At 34.7% G+C, this 17209-nt stretch overlaps 3 protein-coding genes across 5 annotated transcripts; 1 reads left to right on the top strand and 2 right to left on the bottom strand.

The window, feature by feature from the left end:
- Positions 1-113: 113 nt before the first annotated feature.
- Positions 114-3698, bottom strand: LOC100746827 (kelch-like protein 5). Of its 2 annotated transcripts, XM_012389716.3 has the most exons (10): positions 3476-3698; positions 2751-3278; positions 2430-2591; positions 2032-2345; positions 1832-1927; positions 1570-1759; positions 1121-1508; positions 836-1048; positions 565-736; positions 406-483 (listed from the first exon to the last, which is right to left on the bottom strand). In XM_012389716.3, the coding sequence occupies exons 2-10, from the start codon at positions 2977-2979 to the stop codon at positions 406-408; spliced, it is 1842 nt and encodes a 613-aa protein (XP_012245139.1). In that variant the 5' UTR covers positions 2980-3278; positions 3476-3698. The 2 variants fall into 2 exon arrangements, with proteins under 2 accessions (XP_033178572.1, XP_012245139.1); XM_033322681.1 differs by lacking the exon at positions 3476-3698 and having other exon boundaries at positions 114-483; positions 2751-2979.
- Positions 3699-3796: 98 nt separating this feature from the next.
- LOC100746706 (mucolipin-3) lies at positions 3797-7666 on the bottom strand. Of its 2 annotated transcripts, XM_003492140.4 has the most exons (4): positions 7518-7666; positions 7150-7422; positions 6244-6529; positions 3807-6121 (listed from the first exon to the last, which is right to left on the bottom strand). In XM_003492140.4, exons 2-4 carry the CDS (start codon positions 7290-7292, stop codon positions 4655-4657), a joined length of 1896 nt encoding a protein of 631 aa, XP_003492188.1. In that variant the 5' UTR covers positions 7293-7422; positions 7518-7666; the 3' UTR covers positions 3807-4654. The 2 variants fall into 2 exon arrangements, with proteins under 2 accessions (XP_033178571.1, XP_003492188.1); XM_033322680.1 differs by lacking the exons at positions 7150-7422; positions 7518-7666 and adding an exon at positions 6791-7078 and having other exon boundaries at positions 3797-6121.
- A 931-nt stretch (positions 7667-8597) lies between these two features.
- LOC100746583 (BTB/POZ domain-containing protein KCTD16) lies at positions 8598-15774 on the top strand. Its single transcript, XM_033322682.1, has one exon. The coding sequence runs from the start codon at positions 9119-9121 to the stop codon at positions 9869-9871; it is 753 nt and encodes a 250-aa protein (XP_033178573.1). The 5' UTR covers positions 8598-9118; the 3' UTR covers positions 9872-15774.
- The last annotated feature ends 1435 nt before the right edge of the window (positions 15775-17209 follow it).

Genomic DNA, 17209 nt, shown 5'->3' with positions numbered 1-17209 from the left:
CAATGAATTAGTTAAAATGAGCATTTTATTTATTTAAAAAAGATATGTTCACAAAATATATATGAATACATGTGTAAATAAAAACATTTTCTCGACAAGAAAAATAAATTTGTTCGACATAAAAGATATATTTGTTAAAAATAAATTTGAATATATTTATACAAAAGACGTAGGTATAAATATATAAAAATTGACGATAGTACACGAAACGTATCAAATACAGTACAAACGTTACATTATCTGTTTTGAAATACCATGCTGTTGAACATGCATTTATAGACAAAATAATGCTACTTTTATAATATAGTAACATTTACAAATTCATCCTTCGATTTAAAATTTTCAATTAAAATACTTCAATGTGCTTTCAATATTTCGTAGTTGTGCACATGCAGTATTTTACTATTAATCAAATCCGAAACTAGTTAAATTTTTTATAACAACACACGGAACTCCTGCACGACCAGCATTTAAGGGAGCAACCTTAAAATATTTTAGTAATATAAATATCTGTGAAATATGCCTAAACATTCAACGGATGAATAATATTCGGCATATACTCACTGGTTCCCATTCATTAAGATGTGGGTCATATGCTTCAACAAGCGTAAGATATTGTTGACCATCATAACCCCCTACAGCCATAAGTCTATCACCAAGCACACAAACACCAACTGCATCTCTGGGCACACTCATTGGCGCTACCATAGTCCATGTATCTGTTTTAGGATCATATCTAATAATCATAACATTTATGTATTAATCACTAATACTTATAAGTACATTATTTTTTATAGTATAATAAATTCTTTATATCGCTTATACATATATATACCTTTCAACACAATCAAATCTGCTAGCATTAGGATTACTAGAAGGTGCATCATGACCACCTAATGCATAAAGACATCCGTTCACAACACCAACGCCCACACCACCTCGTCGTTTTGACATTGGTGCACATGGTGTCCATTTATTTGTGTGGGGATCATAACATTCCACAGTATTTAAACATGAACTGATATCCCTTCCACCTACAGCATATAATCTGAACATATACATGTAGGGTATATAATATAACGATATGATCACTTACATACCAGATTATTTAGAAACTCACTTATCATTTAATACAGCAACACCAACTGTAGATCTTTGTATAGACATGGCAGAAACTGAACTCCATTGACGTGTAGCTGGATCCCATCTTTCTACAGTATCAAGGAAACTCCAACCATCATGACCACCAACTGCATATAAAGGTCCACCTAACACAGCTACCCCCAATCCATGCCTATGCATATTCATAGGTGATAGTGTACTCCAAGTAAATGTTGAAAAATCAAAACATTCCACCGTATTTAATGTTTTCAATCCATCCCTTCCACCAGCAACTATTAATTTTTTGTCAACGACAACAGCACCAAATTGAAGTCTTCTACCACTCATTGTAGCAATCGATTTCCAAGCATTATCACGTAAAGAAAATGCATCTATAGAAGTAGCACCTAACAGAAATAATAGTAAATTAATTAAATATCCGTTTTGTAATTTTGCCAAATCATTTACCCTTATTAGCATCCATTCCTCCAACAGCTAACATATGACCCACTGTGGCTTTCCTGGGTTTTGTACGTCCTGACTGAAGTAATGGTCTACGTTCAGGTAAAAGATGATATTTCAATGCTTCCATAACTAATTCCTGTGCCAATCTTTGATCTTTGAACATTTCATTGCTTTCAATATTGTCTGCTATAAACTGTATGAATACATATTAAGTTTACACTAATATTGTAATATTTATTTAAATATGGAAAAATGTTTAACTTACTGCAGGAGACAATAGGGGCAACTTCACGAGGCTTAATAACTTGCTTGCATCCTTCCGTCTACTTTCTGAATCATATTCTAACCATGTCATAAGAGCCTAAAGTATTAATATTAAAGATAATCATTAAAAATTAAATTAAATTTCTTAATATTCTTTCTATATATAATTTAGTTCTATATATAGATGTTATAAAATCTTACATGAAAAATAATTTCTTCTGAAGGAACATTCAGATCTTCAGATTCTAAAAGTTTGGCAACTTCAATGGCAGATAATAATAAAAATTCTTGATTTTTTGTAACTTCCATAAAATGTTTAGTTGTATATGCGTTGGCATGATCTAATAAATCTAAACAACCCTGTGTATCGGCAAACATCCTTATCCCTAAGCAATTACTTGGATGAAGTTGTTTCCTGAGAAATTGACAACAAGCCTTAACAACTGGATTCAATTGTAGCAAACACGCTGTTGCTAAAAGAGTTTCTATACTATCTTCTCTTAATTCTATGCAACCTGTGTTCAAAAACATAAAATTAAATTTTCCGATATTCACAGTTATTCACATTTATGTAAAACCTTTTATACAAATTATTATACCTGTGTAACAATAACAAACTAAGGTCCATAATGCATCCCCATCAACACCCGTTAGCTCAACTTCATTTTGTGTAGATTCTCTTAGAGAACTAGTAAACATGGCAGCAAAATATTCTGAACTTGCACTAAGTACTAAACGATGTGCAGGGAAACGTTTTTTTCCTGAATTAAGAATAATACTGTATAATAATATATAATAATATTATATATATATATATATTATGTTATAATCACAAATAAATAATTACAAATCCTCTGTATCAATTCAGAATCAAATGACTCATGCTGAGAGACAAACATTTGAAGACAAAGGAATCTTACCTGCAATTAATATGACATCTGTCAATTGTTGTTCATGTAAATATTTTTCCATAACTTTAAAACTATTTTCTGCGTGCTTTGACACGCGAAAATTTTCATCTTGTGATGCAGAAATACTAGATACCATGCTTGAGATACTATGTTCACTAGCAGATCCTTCTTTGTTTGAGAACAGGAATTCAAGCTCGACTTTGTTCGATCCTGCTCCGGTATGGCTTATTCTTGACATTTTTGTGGAAAATGATTTTAATTACTTTTATACGAACACGTTTGATTTCCTCAAGGCACTTATTTCGTGGAATTTCTTTAATTTTCATGCGATTGATGCTTTCTTATGCACTCAAGCTTGACAATAACAGATCACCACGCTTCACCTTGACAGTTCGAAATTTAAAACTGGATGTAAACAGTGAATCGGTTTAGGTACGGTCAGTGACCAGCTCTGTTCGTTTCTTGGGTCAGTGCACTCCATTTACCAGAGTTCAATATAGGATGAATTAAGACAAAAAAATCAATGACACTTTGAAACTGCAATAAATGAGCTATTTATGGTGAAAGTTCCAGTAAAACTATACATTTACGTATTTGTGGATGACTAAAATCATATTTCATGTATTAGAGGACAAACTATCGTGAAAGCTAAAAGCAACAGCATTCTTTTTGTAATAAAACATATATTGAAAAAATATGTTAACGTATTAATTTATAAATTCAAATTTATCAACTTTTGAATTTCTTGACACTAATGAATTGATATGTATTTCATGTCACTAATAATGTTTCTGACAAGGTGAATGATTCAGATAAATGTTATGCATCAATTCTAGGTTATATAGTTTCGATATTTTACTGTGTGCACAATATTTGAAAGTATACATTGCATTTGTATGACTCATTAAAAATGTGAATAATTTCATATTATTCAATCGTAGTTAACATAACATAGGAGAAAATAAAGAAAGATATAGAGTGTTCAAAAAATTATAATTTTATTGTATTTTGTAGTATATTATAAATATATTTATATATTGAATATATCATTATATATTCATTATGCATTTATTATACATTCATCTTAAGAAAAACATTTCATTTTGTAAAATTTACAATGTACATCATATAAAGATACCAAGATATCATGTACAATACATGTTGTATAACATGATACAACACTTAAAATTATGTAAGTACATGTAATGTACATGTGTAAATTACAAATTTAATGGCTCATCATATTAATACTTAACAATATGCTAGTTATTCTGTTTTTATCACAATTCTAGAATCTATCACATTATTAACAGAGATAACATGTTCTTATTTATAAATACTTATATTTTGAATTAATTTCATTCAACTGTTAGTTTTAGAAAACAATAATTATAAATTCACGTATATATAAAATTGTACATTACTTACTTAACTGACTTCAGCATATTGCAGTTTTGTTTGTATATTTAAATGCTCCTTAATAAGAGGTGGATTATATTTATATGTACTACAAAAGCTCTCAATAAAAACAATATTTTACAATTATTTATGGTCCATTAATACTTTGTATACATAAATGATAAAGATCATTGTTGTTACTATTAACAACATCTCATTTTTAAATACTGAGATGCATTTAGTAAAATATCTTGAATAAATAAAAATGGGAAAATATGAATTATTCATTTCTCATTATTAATATCTAGTATTAATTATCAATATTAGCATTTATATCTTTCTAAAATATAAAACTAGTAGCACTTTATTGCGGCGTCCAAAAAAAAAACAGAAATAAAAAATACGACACGGTAATTTTACAAAAATTACTTTATATGATGAAATTGTCATTATAGCACCGAGTATCTGCCATGGAGCCATAATATTTATCTAAGACATTATTATGCTTTAATGCACTATATACAGATTGCTCCTCCACACGTTTGTTCCGATTTCGTTGAGAATTCCGTACTTGATCCTGAGAATGACCCGTAAAAGGGTCTTTTCCGACAACAACAAAAGCGATCTAAAAGTTCCGATAAATCACTACTTTCAGAATCATCTCTATAAAGGCCACTAGATGCTTCATCTGTACACGCCGCAATAAAAGTTTGTAAATCATTTTTCGGAAAGCCATCGCGATAATAAATTTTGATCGTGTCATAAGCATCCATTATCACAGAAATAAATAAACTTAAAACCACATATATATACAACGAAATAAACGTATATAGATACATTCTAGAATACCACCATAAAATCGGAGATTTGGTAAATGAAGTGGCAGAAAATGTGGCAAACATATCATCTCCGTTAATGAGAGCGAAAAGACATTCGGAAGTTGTAGCAAGTGATCTGAATTTCAAATGGTACGGACCTAAAATTAACCAGCCACAAAAAGTGAAACCAGCATAAATAAGGATCGCGCATATTAAAAATCGTGCTACCTTAGGAGCAGCTTTTTTCAATGTTAAAATAACAACGTTATATGTTTTAAAGAAACCAAGGTATCTTAATACACCGAACCAAACAAGTAAATTTCCTGTACCAAGAAATATGCTGCATACATTCCAATGATCACTGCCAAACTGTTTTCGTTCGATTTGCTCTTTTATAGCTGAACCCATAATAATTAAAAGATCATTCACGATAATCATGACATACCACAAATTTAAAAATTCTAATCTTCCATCAAGGCTCAACGATTTGTCATATGCTATTTTGAAGAAATTCATAGTTTCAAATTTTAACAATTGTGCTCTGTATATAGCTCTTGAGCATAACACAAGAGATACAGTACAAATTAAAATTACAAGTAAATTTAATAATGTCCTTAGCGCTGATTCAATACGATTATCCGTTGTATAACGCGTATCACCTTTACATTGTAATCGCTTTGGTTCAGCATCTAATGAAAGCAGCATTTGTCCATCAAAATCACGATTATCAAAATCAATTTTAATATTAAATTGATAACAATCAGGTGGTGTCATAGGACCGGCAGCCTTCAAATTAACTGTTTTTAAAGCAAACTTTAAATAAGCCCTGACAAGGGCTGAAAAATTAACATTAATGTTTTGTTTAGCAAGTAAGAGCTTTGACATATTAAATTCATTATGTACCTGATGGGTTATATTTATGCAAGTTTCTATAACTTCTTTATCAAAAACATAACTTTCATTAAAACCAAATATAATACCTTCTTTGTATTGATATAAGCATAGAGTAACTGGACTAAACGAATTATCTTCTTCGGTATATGAATAAGATCCAATTGCATTACTAAGATTATAGTAGCCATCTAAAGCATAATCAATTGTACTATAGAAATCATCTCGTTTATAAATTGCTAAAGGACCTGTCACTGGTGGATAAACTGGTACCTGAAAATAAAAATAATGAAATAATATAATTAATTTTTATATTTTTAATATATATTGACAGTAGCTATTTGTATATGCTATATCTGAAACAACTTGCTAGTTACATTTTGAGTATATGTTACCTCTAAGGAAGTATCCCATCCTCTGAGAAATAGGTGCGAGAAAGCTACTCGATTATCCCAAGTATAATTTACATGTATGTAGTTGTTATGTGCAAATAGACATAATTGTATTGTGACCAGCAGAATTTTAATAACTTGCACAATAAATTTATATGGGAAACGACGCTTTGCTTGCCATTTTTCAATAGGATTCATAAAGAAGAATTTCAATTTTCGACGCATCTTTTCCTCAGTAAACATTGTCGTCTTACAGGTAAATGGATCCGTTGTAGGTGAATGATGATGACTATAAACAAAAAATGTTTCCAACAAATATTACAGGTAAGCTATTTTATAATTTATAATGTAATTTTAATGGCACTTCTATATTCCATAGTTTTAATGCAACTGATGTCTTTAGACTATGTTATTGATGATAGCAATAATTTTTATTTATGCACAAAAAATATAAAAGAATACATTTGTTGACTTATCATTCCAAGGATTTAATTATTCACATAATTAATAGATTATTTAAAAGCAAATATTAGTTCTTATAACTACTTACAACTTGTTTTATCTGAAGCATTTTTAATATGAATACTTTTTATCTTGTCGTTATTACATATTTACTTTATTATATATTTATATTATATATTATTATATTTACTAAATTTAATAAGTTGAACACAATTTTCCGAAAGATATTTCTATGATGACACGTCGTGCAATAACGCATTTGTAAGATACGATATCGGGCATAATAGCTAACAAATAGTATACTGTATATACCAGTTAACAAAGAACAAAAAAACAAAAAACAACAAAGAAGGATGTGTCGTACGAGAAGTGATGGACGAAACAGAATAATCATTACCATCAAGGACGTATCTAACAGTGAGATAATAGTGAGATAAATTTACGAACCTTGGACTGACCGTGTTTTCATTGAGTAATTTATTTTCGCCACCTTGATCATCTTCGCTATCAGGTCCGTTACTCCATGAATGGTCCTTCAGAATATTACCCCTGGAATCTTCTCTCACGTTCCTTTTTCTTCCCTCTGACATTTTTTCTTTGGATCGTTATATGGCACGACGATTAAACTCAAACTTTCGATCCAAAAGTTATTTATCCCGCGGAGTTGTCGTCCCAGTTTCCGACGGACGATGAAAGAGCGAGTTGTTCACATACGTTGACCTATGCAGCAACACGAGTGAATTATTACGCGACAATAGTTTCTTTCGTGGAACCTTATTCAACGTAATATAGGACAAATAGCCTTCGTAACGTACTGATTTATAATCCGCAATGAAAGGCGATTGTAACGATTTCACGTCGCTAACAGCGGCCATCGCAGGCCATCCAAATCACGCATCGAGTTTGACTGATCAGCGCGCTACTTCGGCCATTCGTGAAACCAGCTGACCAGAAAGTAGGGATAAGTGGTAGGGAGAACGCTAATGGTTCAACGATAAAATAAGTGTTCATCACAAATATTTAACGTCGCATTTTTTTAAATTTATCTGTGTGAATACACTGATTTTATCGTATGTAAAAGTGCAGCTATGTGGAAGGAATAAAAACTACGCCGTCAAAATGTTTTCAAGATTTTCAAATGTTTACTGATAACTCATTTCAGCTATATCGAGAGTTGAAATTTATACAGCTTAGCCGTCTTAGCCTATCGTGCTCTATGTAAGTATGTACTATGCATCTATTCATGAACCACCTGAGTAATTGAATGCGAGAATTGTGTCATGAATATTTACATATGTAAATATAATAACAAAACCCGTGTTCGCATAGTAAATTAATTACAATTGATTATATTTTAGCAAATTTAGATCCACAAAATGGTGATATTGAACAGGCATTTTCCCGCGTATTTGTTCGGTTAGTTAATAAGAATGGCGGAGGCTGAGAACGGTGCAGCGACAAGTGCAGGGATGACAAAAAGCAACGTACGATGTAAATATACGATATAATCAATTACCAACCAACCGAGAAAACTGGAGTACAGTTGAATGTTGAGAAGAACCACAGGTGATATGTAAAGGTAAGTGGATAACGGTATTTATTTTCTATTTCACATTGCTGGACTGTCCATGAGTAAAATGGTGTATGATACATTGGTGAGTGAAATTCGTAGTCAACGAAGTGGTATCTCAAAGCGTGATAGGCCGACAAACTTTAACGTAATCAGATATCGAGACACGAGTGGAAAAAGAGGATTTCATTAGGAGGATAACACGCGGTGGATGGTCCGCGTGCGGTGATCGAATGACAAGGGGGTGGTGCGCGCGTTTCACTGTTCGAGGATCGGCGCGCGTTGTAGGTGCACCTTCTGCGCCAGCGTATCAAGCTTCGCAACACATACGAGTGGTGCGTCCTGCCGCGCGCGCCAAGTGCCTAGGAGAGGAAGCGCAGCGACGGAGCCGAGTTAAGCTTGACTTTCCTCCACCGACCGTAGGCGCAGTCTCTCATCGTCAGTCTTTCTCGTTCTCAGCTTCGGGGGAGCACGCTTTCGGAGTCAGATCTATCTTGGAGTGTGCCCACCTCGTCACAACCCTTAGCTGTCCTCGGTCACTGACCCGATATATCGCCCCGTTCTTGCTGTTCACGCTATCTCTCACGGTGCTGTGTGCAGTGTGGTCTCTCTCGAGAAGTGTTTGTTTTACGGGTTGCAGTCAGTATCGTTGCACAATCGAGAATAAACACAGAGATTCCGTGTGCATATACATCGTTTCTCTTTTTTCCTATTGGTCATTGCCATCTCGTTATACATCCCACCACCCGTTGCACTTCGTTGCTCTCACGCATACGCTCGCTGCTGACTCGAGTCGCACCGTGCGACTGTACGCGAGACGAGTCTATCAGAGAAGCGTCCAGAAGCATGGGAGATCAACAGCAAACGGATCAGCAACAGGAAGCCGTGCCAAGCGTGGTGGAGTTGAACGTGGGTGGTGTATTTTACACCACCGCTCTCACCACCCTCACTCGAGAGAGCGATTCTTATCTGGCTACTCTGTTTTCGGGAAAAACGCTGATAGAAAAAGATGCCAAGGGAAAGTATTTCCTGGATCGCGATGGGGTCCTGTTCCGTTATGTCCTCGATTTCCTGCGCAATCAGGCATTAGTCCTGCCAGAAGGGTTTCGAGAGAAGGAAAGATTGAAACAGGAAGCGAATTTTTACGGTCTGCCCGGCTTGGAACGTGCCATTCTGGAGAACGGTAGGTCTTCCGGTTCTCTGACCTCTTCCGGGAAGAAAGCATCCGGATACATAACCGTCGGTTATCGCGGAAGTTTCGCGTTCGGTCGCGAAGGTCTGGCGGATGTGAAGTTTCGGAAGTTGTCGAGGATCCTTGTATGCGGCCGCGTGACTCTTTGCAGGGATGTATTTGGAGAAACTTTAAACGAGAGCCGTGATCCGGATCACGGTACCACGGATCGTTACACCTCCAGGTTCTTCCTGAAGCACAGCTCCATTGAGCAAGCTTTCGACATGCTTCAAGAGCAAGGTTTTAAGTTGGCCGGTAGCTGCGGTTCCGGTACAGCTGGCAGCAATTCGGAACAGCTCAAGCCTGGAGTGGATTCCGAGGAAAATCGTTGGAATCATTACAACGAGTTTGTCTTCATCCGCGAGTAAATAGCATACTTTGTTCTTCCTTGATCAGAATTAGCTAAACGAGCGTGCTGTTGGGAATAATCGGTGTGACGCGATCGACGAAGATCCAGTTCCAGCATCGAAGTGGAATTCTCCAATATTTTTTCGTCGACAAAAGCACAGAGCAGTCGGCTTCTTGAAGACTTTCCTTTTCGAACTGAGATAACAACCGGTAGGGTAAAGAGTAGATGAATTTTTTCGTCGTTATACGACCGTTGTGCATGTACTATTCAAATTCATCGAACTATATTAAAACGATAATGTCACGAATTCCTCTTTCAAATATTCTTCACTTGTTTCTTCCACGAACAAATTTGGAAAGAATATTGATGAAAGAGATGCCGTAACGTTGTCAATGTTTGGGTGAAATTCGCCTGCAAATGGTGTGAGATCTTTGTCGAAATTACCAGACTTGTTTCTAACACGTGTTCTTTACCGTGGTGTTGAACGTCGGTCGAAGTACCTCGGAAATGAAACAAAGCCGAATTCACTTTGCTTAATTCTGCGGTAATTGCTGATAGTACAAAGACCAACGAGACTTGGAAGATGACGGAAAGAGAGAAAGAGAGAGAGAGGGGTAGAGAGTAACATTGGATCATCAAGTTTTTAGAAGTTTGTTTCAGCATTTTACTTGTTGAGGAAGAATTTGAAAATTTTATTAATCTACGAAACAAAAAGCTTTCGTTATAACGAGAGATGCGAACGATGTTGGACGATGAGGAAAATCAATATTTGATCATCAGATCTGGAGAAAGTTTAGGCGAAGTCCCTTCATCCTTTTTTCCTTTTCTTTTTCAAGATTCAAATGTATTCGCCACATATCTGCAATTCATTCTTCGCACTTAACCGTTTACTCGTTGAATACTATATTATTCTAGTTTGAATCGAAAAAGTTTTACCTCGAAAAATATAATTCAAAGTTTGGTATTGATAATCAGAGACTCGTTGAAAATATTCTCCGCTTTTCTATATCACCCGAGAAGAACCGTCGGAACGTTTCGAAGAACATAACGAGGTGCAACGAATTCAACGTGTTTCTCCCAATCTTTTCATCAACGCACACCAAGAGAAGGATCTCCAAAGGAAATATTTAATGAGACCAAGTAGCGTAAACCGATCAATAACCCGACATTGAAATTATTCTAAAACGGTTATCGAAGCTGTCGAAGAATCTAGGATTCAAGGATTAACAGGGTGTAACACCCAACGATTCTCTTCTAAATGATACGATAACGAAATCATCTCTATTAATTCGTACTATTATCATTTCGACGAGATGAAAGGAAACGGGGAAGGATGGATTCAAAATTTAGCTTCAAACAATGCTAGTGAACTGTTCGAGGTTGAACTTGATATTGGACAGTTTGCTTGTGTTGCACTGGATCGAGCCTCGTGTGTACGTATCGTGTAACGTAAATTGTGTGTACTTACGTACAAGGCAACCACGTTGTTAAACACATGTCGAGCGATTTGAATAGCGTGTATATCGAACGCCTCTCATAAATGATTCTTTGTTAGACTCTAATTAAAGATTATATGCGACTGGTCTTCGTTTTCGCGTGCATGAAATTGTGCAGGGCAAGTAACACAGAAGTACACTCGCTTTCGACGTTGGTCGTGTTGCGTGTAGTATGCTCGGCGTATTTCTTACGACAAGTTAGGTGGAAATAGTTGTAATTTTACTTAATGCAGTAAGATACGTAGATATTTTCTGACCGTGCAGAAATTTGGTCGATTTCTTCTCGTCTTGATTGAGAGTTGCTCGATATTTTAAATGATTCGATTAATTCGCAGCGTGTACACTTGGGGACGATAAAGTTTTCGAACGGAACGAACCGGCTTTTGCGTATTTACCGGCGGGAAAACGAACAAAACGCAATTGCCGTCGACGACAATGCAACGCGGCGGACAAAGGAGACTTGGATTTTTAGATAAGTTTTCCTTGCTCCTTTGTGAAAATGAGCTTTATTTAAAAACTGACGATATTTTGTTAATACTTTGAAAGATACCTATCTCTATTAAACAAAACACGATTTAATCCTGTTATATTCTTTACGTCATTTTTGACCCAATCGTGTTTCTCTCTGGTTAAAACGTCTCTTAAGTTTGAAAAAGCTATAAAAGAATCGTTATTGATGTACGTGATTTCTTATTTCAATTTTATACTAAAGATTTTCTTGGAGTACATAGCTTAAAAGATGTAATAAACATTATTATATATGAAATTCTTTCACGAATGCCCAATGACTACATATTTAACATTACACTATCGTTTTGGCAAAATTAAGAAATAATTATCTTTTTTCTGTTTCTAACTTTGTCTTTAAACAGATTAAAAATCGTTTCTTCCTTGGAATATGAATGAATATGGGACATATAAATGTGACAACAGTAGCAGGATTAGAAAGACTAAATAGATTCATCGAATAAGAGAGTTGTTTCTTGAAATTCTTCCAGCTCCTCAGTGATCAAGTTTAAACATAATGGTTCCGCCCGAAAAAATTCAAATATTCAGATTCTGCGTGGATCCGTAAGAATTCTTTCGATCCGACTATTTCACGTATTTCGCTATTCTCTATTTCAAACTGAACGCGTCCAAGTCGAATTGATATGGTTTCCGCGCGACCGTTTTTCCCTTAGCGAGGCAATCTTATTTTCAACTCACGCGAATGAAGATTCCTTTCTGCCGGCACACTAGTTTTTATTAGATTCGGAATAGAATTATTTACGACATCGTATCGCGTTTGCTTGAAATCTACTGATTGCGACCACGAATGCGAATATCGGCGGACATTCGCACAGAGGACGAGAATAGATTTGCAAAATAGCAGTGCATAACGTAGAACGTAACGGTGCAGTGTGATATTGCGAATTTGAATATCTCGCTGTCAAGTTAAACATCGTCAGTATAAAAGGAAAGGATATAGAAATCGATGAGAATCGTGTTTCAAATTATTATTAAACTGTAGATGTTTCTGTAAATTTATGGGAAATTTGAACGTGCAAAAATGTACAGAATGCATTAATATGCAAAAGTATCAAAAATATGCGAGATATTTGTTACCTAAACATTTAAATGATGAAAGAAATATTGGTTGAAGTTCTATCTTTTTTCTTAGATTTTTAATTTATCATTAGGTTGTGGAGTTACACATTTATGTATTTAATTGTGCAAAAATATCCAAAGTAAAATGCTCGTTGTAATATTTAAAAGATGAAGCAAATCTCTATTTAAGTCCTATTTCTTTAATTTAATGTTCTCAATTTATGATTAGGTTGCAGATTTATGCATTTATGAATTTAAGCATCCGAAAACATCCATAGTAGAATCTCTATTTAAGTCCCATTTCTCTAATTTATTCCTAATTTATCATTAGACTGTGAATTTGTGCATTTATGAATTGAAGTATATAAAAATATCCAAATCAAAATACTGGTTGTAATATTTAAAAGATAAGACAAATCTCTACTTGAATTGCATTTCTTTAGTTGTATTCGTGATTTCTCCTTAAACTGCGGATTTAAATTTAAAAACATACAAAAAGTTCGAAGTAAAATATATGTTACAATATTTAGAGGATGAGACAAATTTGTTTTCTGTTCTTTTTTTTACTCGCTTTCATAAATCGTTTTAAGAATTTGTATAAACATCTATTTATAATGAATTACTTCATCGAAATGAAAGTATTTATTTCAACGGATTTCTATTTCCGCGGCGTATTTATAGCACCTTCAATCGTTCGATTTGTAAAGACATTCTTTTTTCTCGTCTTTCGTCGACTTTGTTCGATGTTCTTGATACCGCAAGTCCGGTTGCATGCATAAAACAGGGACGCGAGCCGGTTGGTTCCAGACGCGAGCATTTCATCCGGAACATTGAAATTCGGCAAGAGCAAAGTCGATATTTTGTGCTCTGACGATTGCACGGTTCATTGATAACATGGTCGACGTGTCAAAGGACACAAAGCCATGGATGATCGAGTTGAGAATTGCTAGAATTTGACAAACAACTGATGATGTAAAATGTAAAGCAAGCTTCGCTATATCGCGAAAGTGAAAATATGAAGCTTGCCACGTCACTCTGCACGAATGTAAAGTGTCAGTTGCACGCCGTAAAGCCATCGTGGATGTCTATGGTGATCGATGAAATGGTTCGCATGCATCGAACGTGGTTTTAGATATCATGGGGTTCGTCTTCCTAGGATCGCCTTTTATATTTTAGTTTCACTCGACGAGGAACGTTCGCGCGTTAGATAATATACATTCAGGTGCATCGAAGAAATTGAATGTGGCGTTGGATCGAGTAGAAACTATGTTCAAAATTTGACATATCATTATCGACTTTCAATCCGATTTATTATTAGAATTAGTGATAATAGGCATAGTAGTTTAATTAGAGATATCTTAGCGATACTTTTTTGGGATACTTTATTGTACAACTATACATTGCAATAAATTAACTCTTTCAGGACCGATTTTGGATCGTAGAGAAATGTTTCTGTTTCTCAATTATTGATAATAGAAACATATATTTCTAATCTTTTTCTAAGAAAGATAGTGTACTAAAAGTGGGACCGTTTTTCACTAAAAATGAACACATTTATCCTACGATAAAATTTTATAATGCAATGTTGTTTGTACGCGACATCGAGTGTGAAAGGGTTAATTGTCTATCGTAATATTCTGTTCCTGTTAGAAATCTATAGAAGAATCACCTACATTTAAAGGAATGTATGATCGATACGTAGAATCTAAAAAAGTACGAAGTTGAACTCGAAATAGGTCAGTGGTCAGATACTACGCAGAGAATTCCACGAATCACGCAAATCCAATAGGCCACATTCCCAATTCTGATGTACCTGGCGTTCCGTGTCGAGATAGATTTGAAATCTTTGGTTCTTAGAGTATCTCGTCGGTATCGGTTACTTTGGATATCTCGTTCGAACCGCTTCAATTCTAGAGATAGAAGTCGTTGTGATCGTGGAATGAACGATCGAGGATATCGTAGCATGATCTTCGAAACGATCAAAAAGTCCACGAGATAGGAGGGCCCTAATTCGTAGATTAGAAGCGGCGTACCGCGATTCCGTTCGCCGTGAAAGGAAATGAGCCTCGGACGAGCAAATTTAGAAACCGATCAAACGAATAATTGATTTAATAGTCTCCGCGGCTGGCACGATTTCTGGCGCGTGTTTACTCGAGCGTCTCGTTCGAGGGTCTCTTTCCTTTCTGATCGAAATGAATTCAGCAAATAGAGAACGGGAGTTGCGTGCATCTTTGACGAACAAACGCGTTAAAACGCGAAAGCTGTCGACGGGCACGTGGCCAAAATCCCTCGAATCCTTCCACTGTGGTGAATTAAATCACATCATTCGCGTGAATTTTCTTTCAGAGGGATCCACCGGTCAAACTTTTTTCTCGTGAGGTATTTCGAGTCGAGAATCTTCAATCACTACATCGTATTATATATGGAACGTGTAGATTTCTGGCTTATCAAATAAAAACGGCGGTCTCAGGGGAATATTGGGAAGGTTAAAGGTTCCAAAATTGAAAAATGCCCTTATACATTTCCATCAAGTCCTTCATTGATCTTCTCGTTCCATCTTATCGACGTGTTCACGTGCGATGTATTAAAGAACTTTATACGTGGTTTTCAGATTTAACAGCGTAGAAGGTTAAATATTCGTGCTTTTTCCTTATTTCCGCCTATGTGTTCGCCTACGCGAGAATTCACTTTCACTGCGCGTTTGTTCGTCGAACATAGATGTGACCTTTTAAAGGTGTTAGGTAGCATGTAAGACGAATGCTACGCTGTGACGATACTGAATCATTGTACATGTATATACATAAATCGAGAGAGAAAAAATAAAAGAACAATACGATGACCGAGTGGAATTACTTTTCCTAGGGATTTCTCTCCCTTCCTTTCATTTGTTTTCCTTTTTTGTTTCTCGAGGATTTAATGTAAGCCGAGGTTGTGGAATAAGGTGGATGATGATAACACTGGGGTGTCTGTACTACTGCTATATATGTATACCATGAAGCAATTTGGTAGGGAATTATGGGGTAGGAATGAAGAATAGGGACTGTCGGTGATTTACTGGAATTTATTTTCATTTCAATGATTTTTTGATTAGGATAATGATAGAATAATGATAATATGAAATTCAAGTCAAAATGTGAGCAATATATGATCTATTAATATAACAAATTAAATAAATGTGATAAAATTGAATTGAATAAATCTATACAATAATTCACTAAAGTATTTAAACATCGTAGAAAGCTTTCATGCGTATTATACAGCTTTTTGAAATTTCATTAATTTATGAGAGGTTGCTAGAAGTGTTCAATGAGTTTTGTGCGTCATTGTGTATATCTTCTTTAATGAAATTGAGATCATCTATCATTTGATAACAATCTTATGCAGATATGCAGATCGTGCGCAGATTCGTGTCCAAATCCATTAAAATATATAATTAATCGTTTTTCGATCTAGTAAAATGTTATCCTGGCTACGATTAATCGAACTCTCGATTAGAACAATATCGAACATTGTTTCTGTCATGTATTGTATTAACAAGAATTAAGAAAAAAGTTGCGTTCCAATTTCAGTAGTAACACACACTACTGAATTGTGTAATTACGTAAGCGTTAAATGATCAGTATCTTCTCAGAAACATTATAATGAAATAATCTAACTAAATAACGATAAAGCTGATACTATTCAGTTTCTACTATCTCTAACGAAGATAATTTCAATGCAAGGAAAGGTAAAATTAATTTCTAAAAGGACGCACTCTCCATTTAAAAGCTTCTATTATAATTGCAAATTCTTGAATCGTGAGAGCGCCTCCGGGTTTCGAGTGTATCTCAGAACTTTCTCCATGTTATCTGATTCCTCTATTATCCTAATCTTTCGTTATTAGCCTGTACATTAAATTGCTAATACCTAAACTCTGCTTTAATAAATCATTCTGTCTCTGCTTGATAACTTTCGTAACTCTTTATCACAATATTTAATATTTCTGAATATAAATATAATTTTATATACAAATTTTTAAATATGATTTTCGTTACTAAATTGAATATTCGTAATTCCATGTCATAGTTGCACATATGAGATCACATATTATAAATTATCTCTCAATTGAACGCAACGTATCTAGCGAATATTTTCGTGAATCGTTACGTAAGTTTCAAGTGCCTGGTTTCAATTTATCGAAATTAAGCCGAAATCGATGATGCAATATTATAAAAACAAGTTTGTATATCGACAATATGAGCGTTAAACGTACAAGCCAGTTTGGGCTTTTCTGG

The sequence above is a fragment of the Bombus impatiens genome, unplaced genomic scaffold, assembly GCF_000188095.3.
Source record: "Bombus impatiens unplaced genomic scaffold, BIMP_2.2 scf_0653, whole genome shotgun sequence".
Classification (NCBI taxonomy): Eukaryota; Metazoa; Arthropoda; class Insecta; order Hymenoptera; family Apidae; genus Bombus; species Bombus impatiens.
The sequence above is the reverse complement of the archived record's forward strand: the minus strand, read 5'-3'. Positions and strand labels throughout refer to the sequence as shown.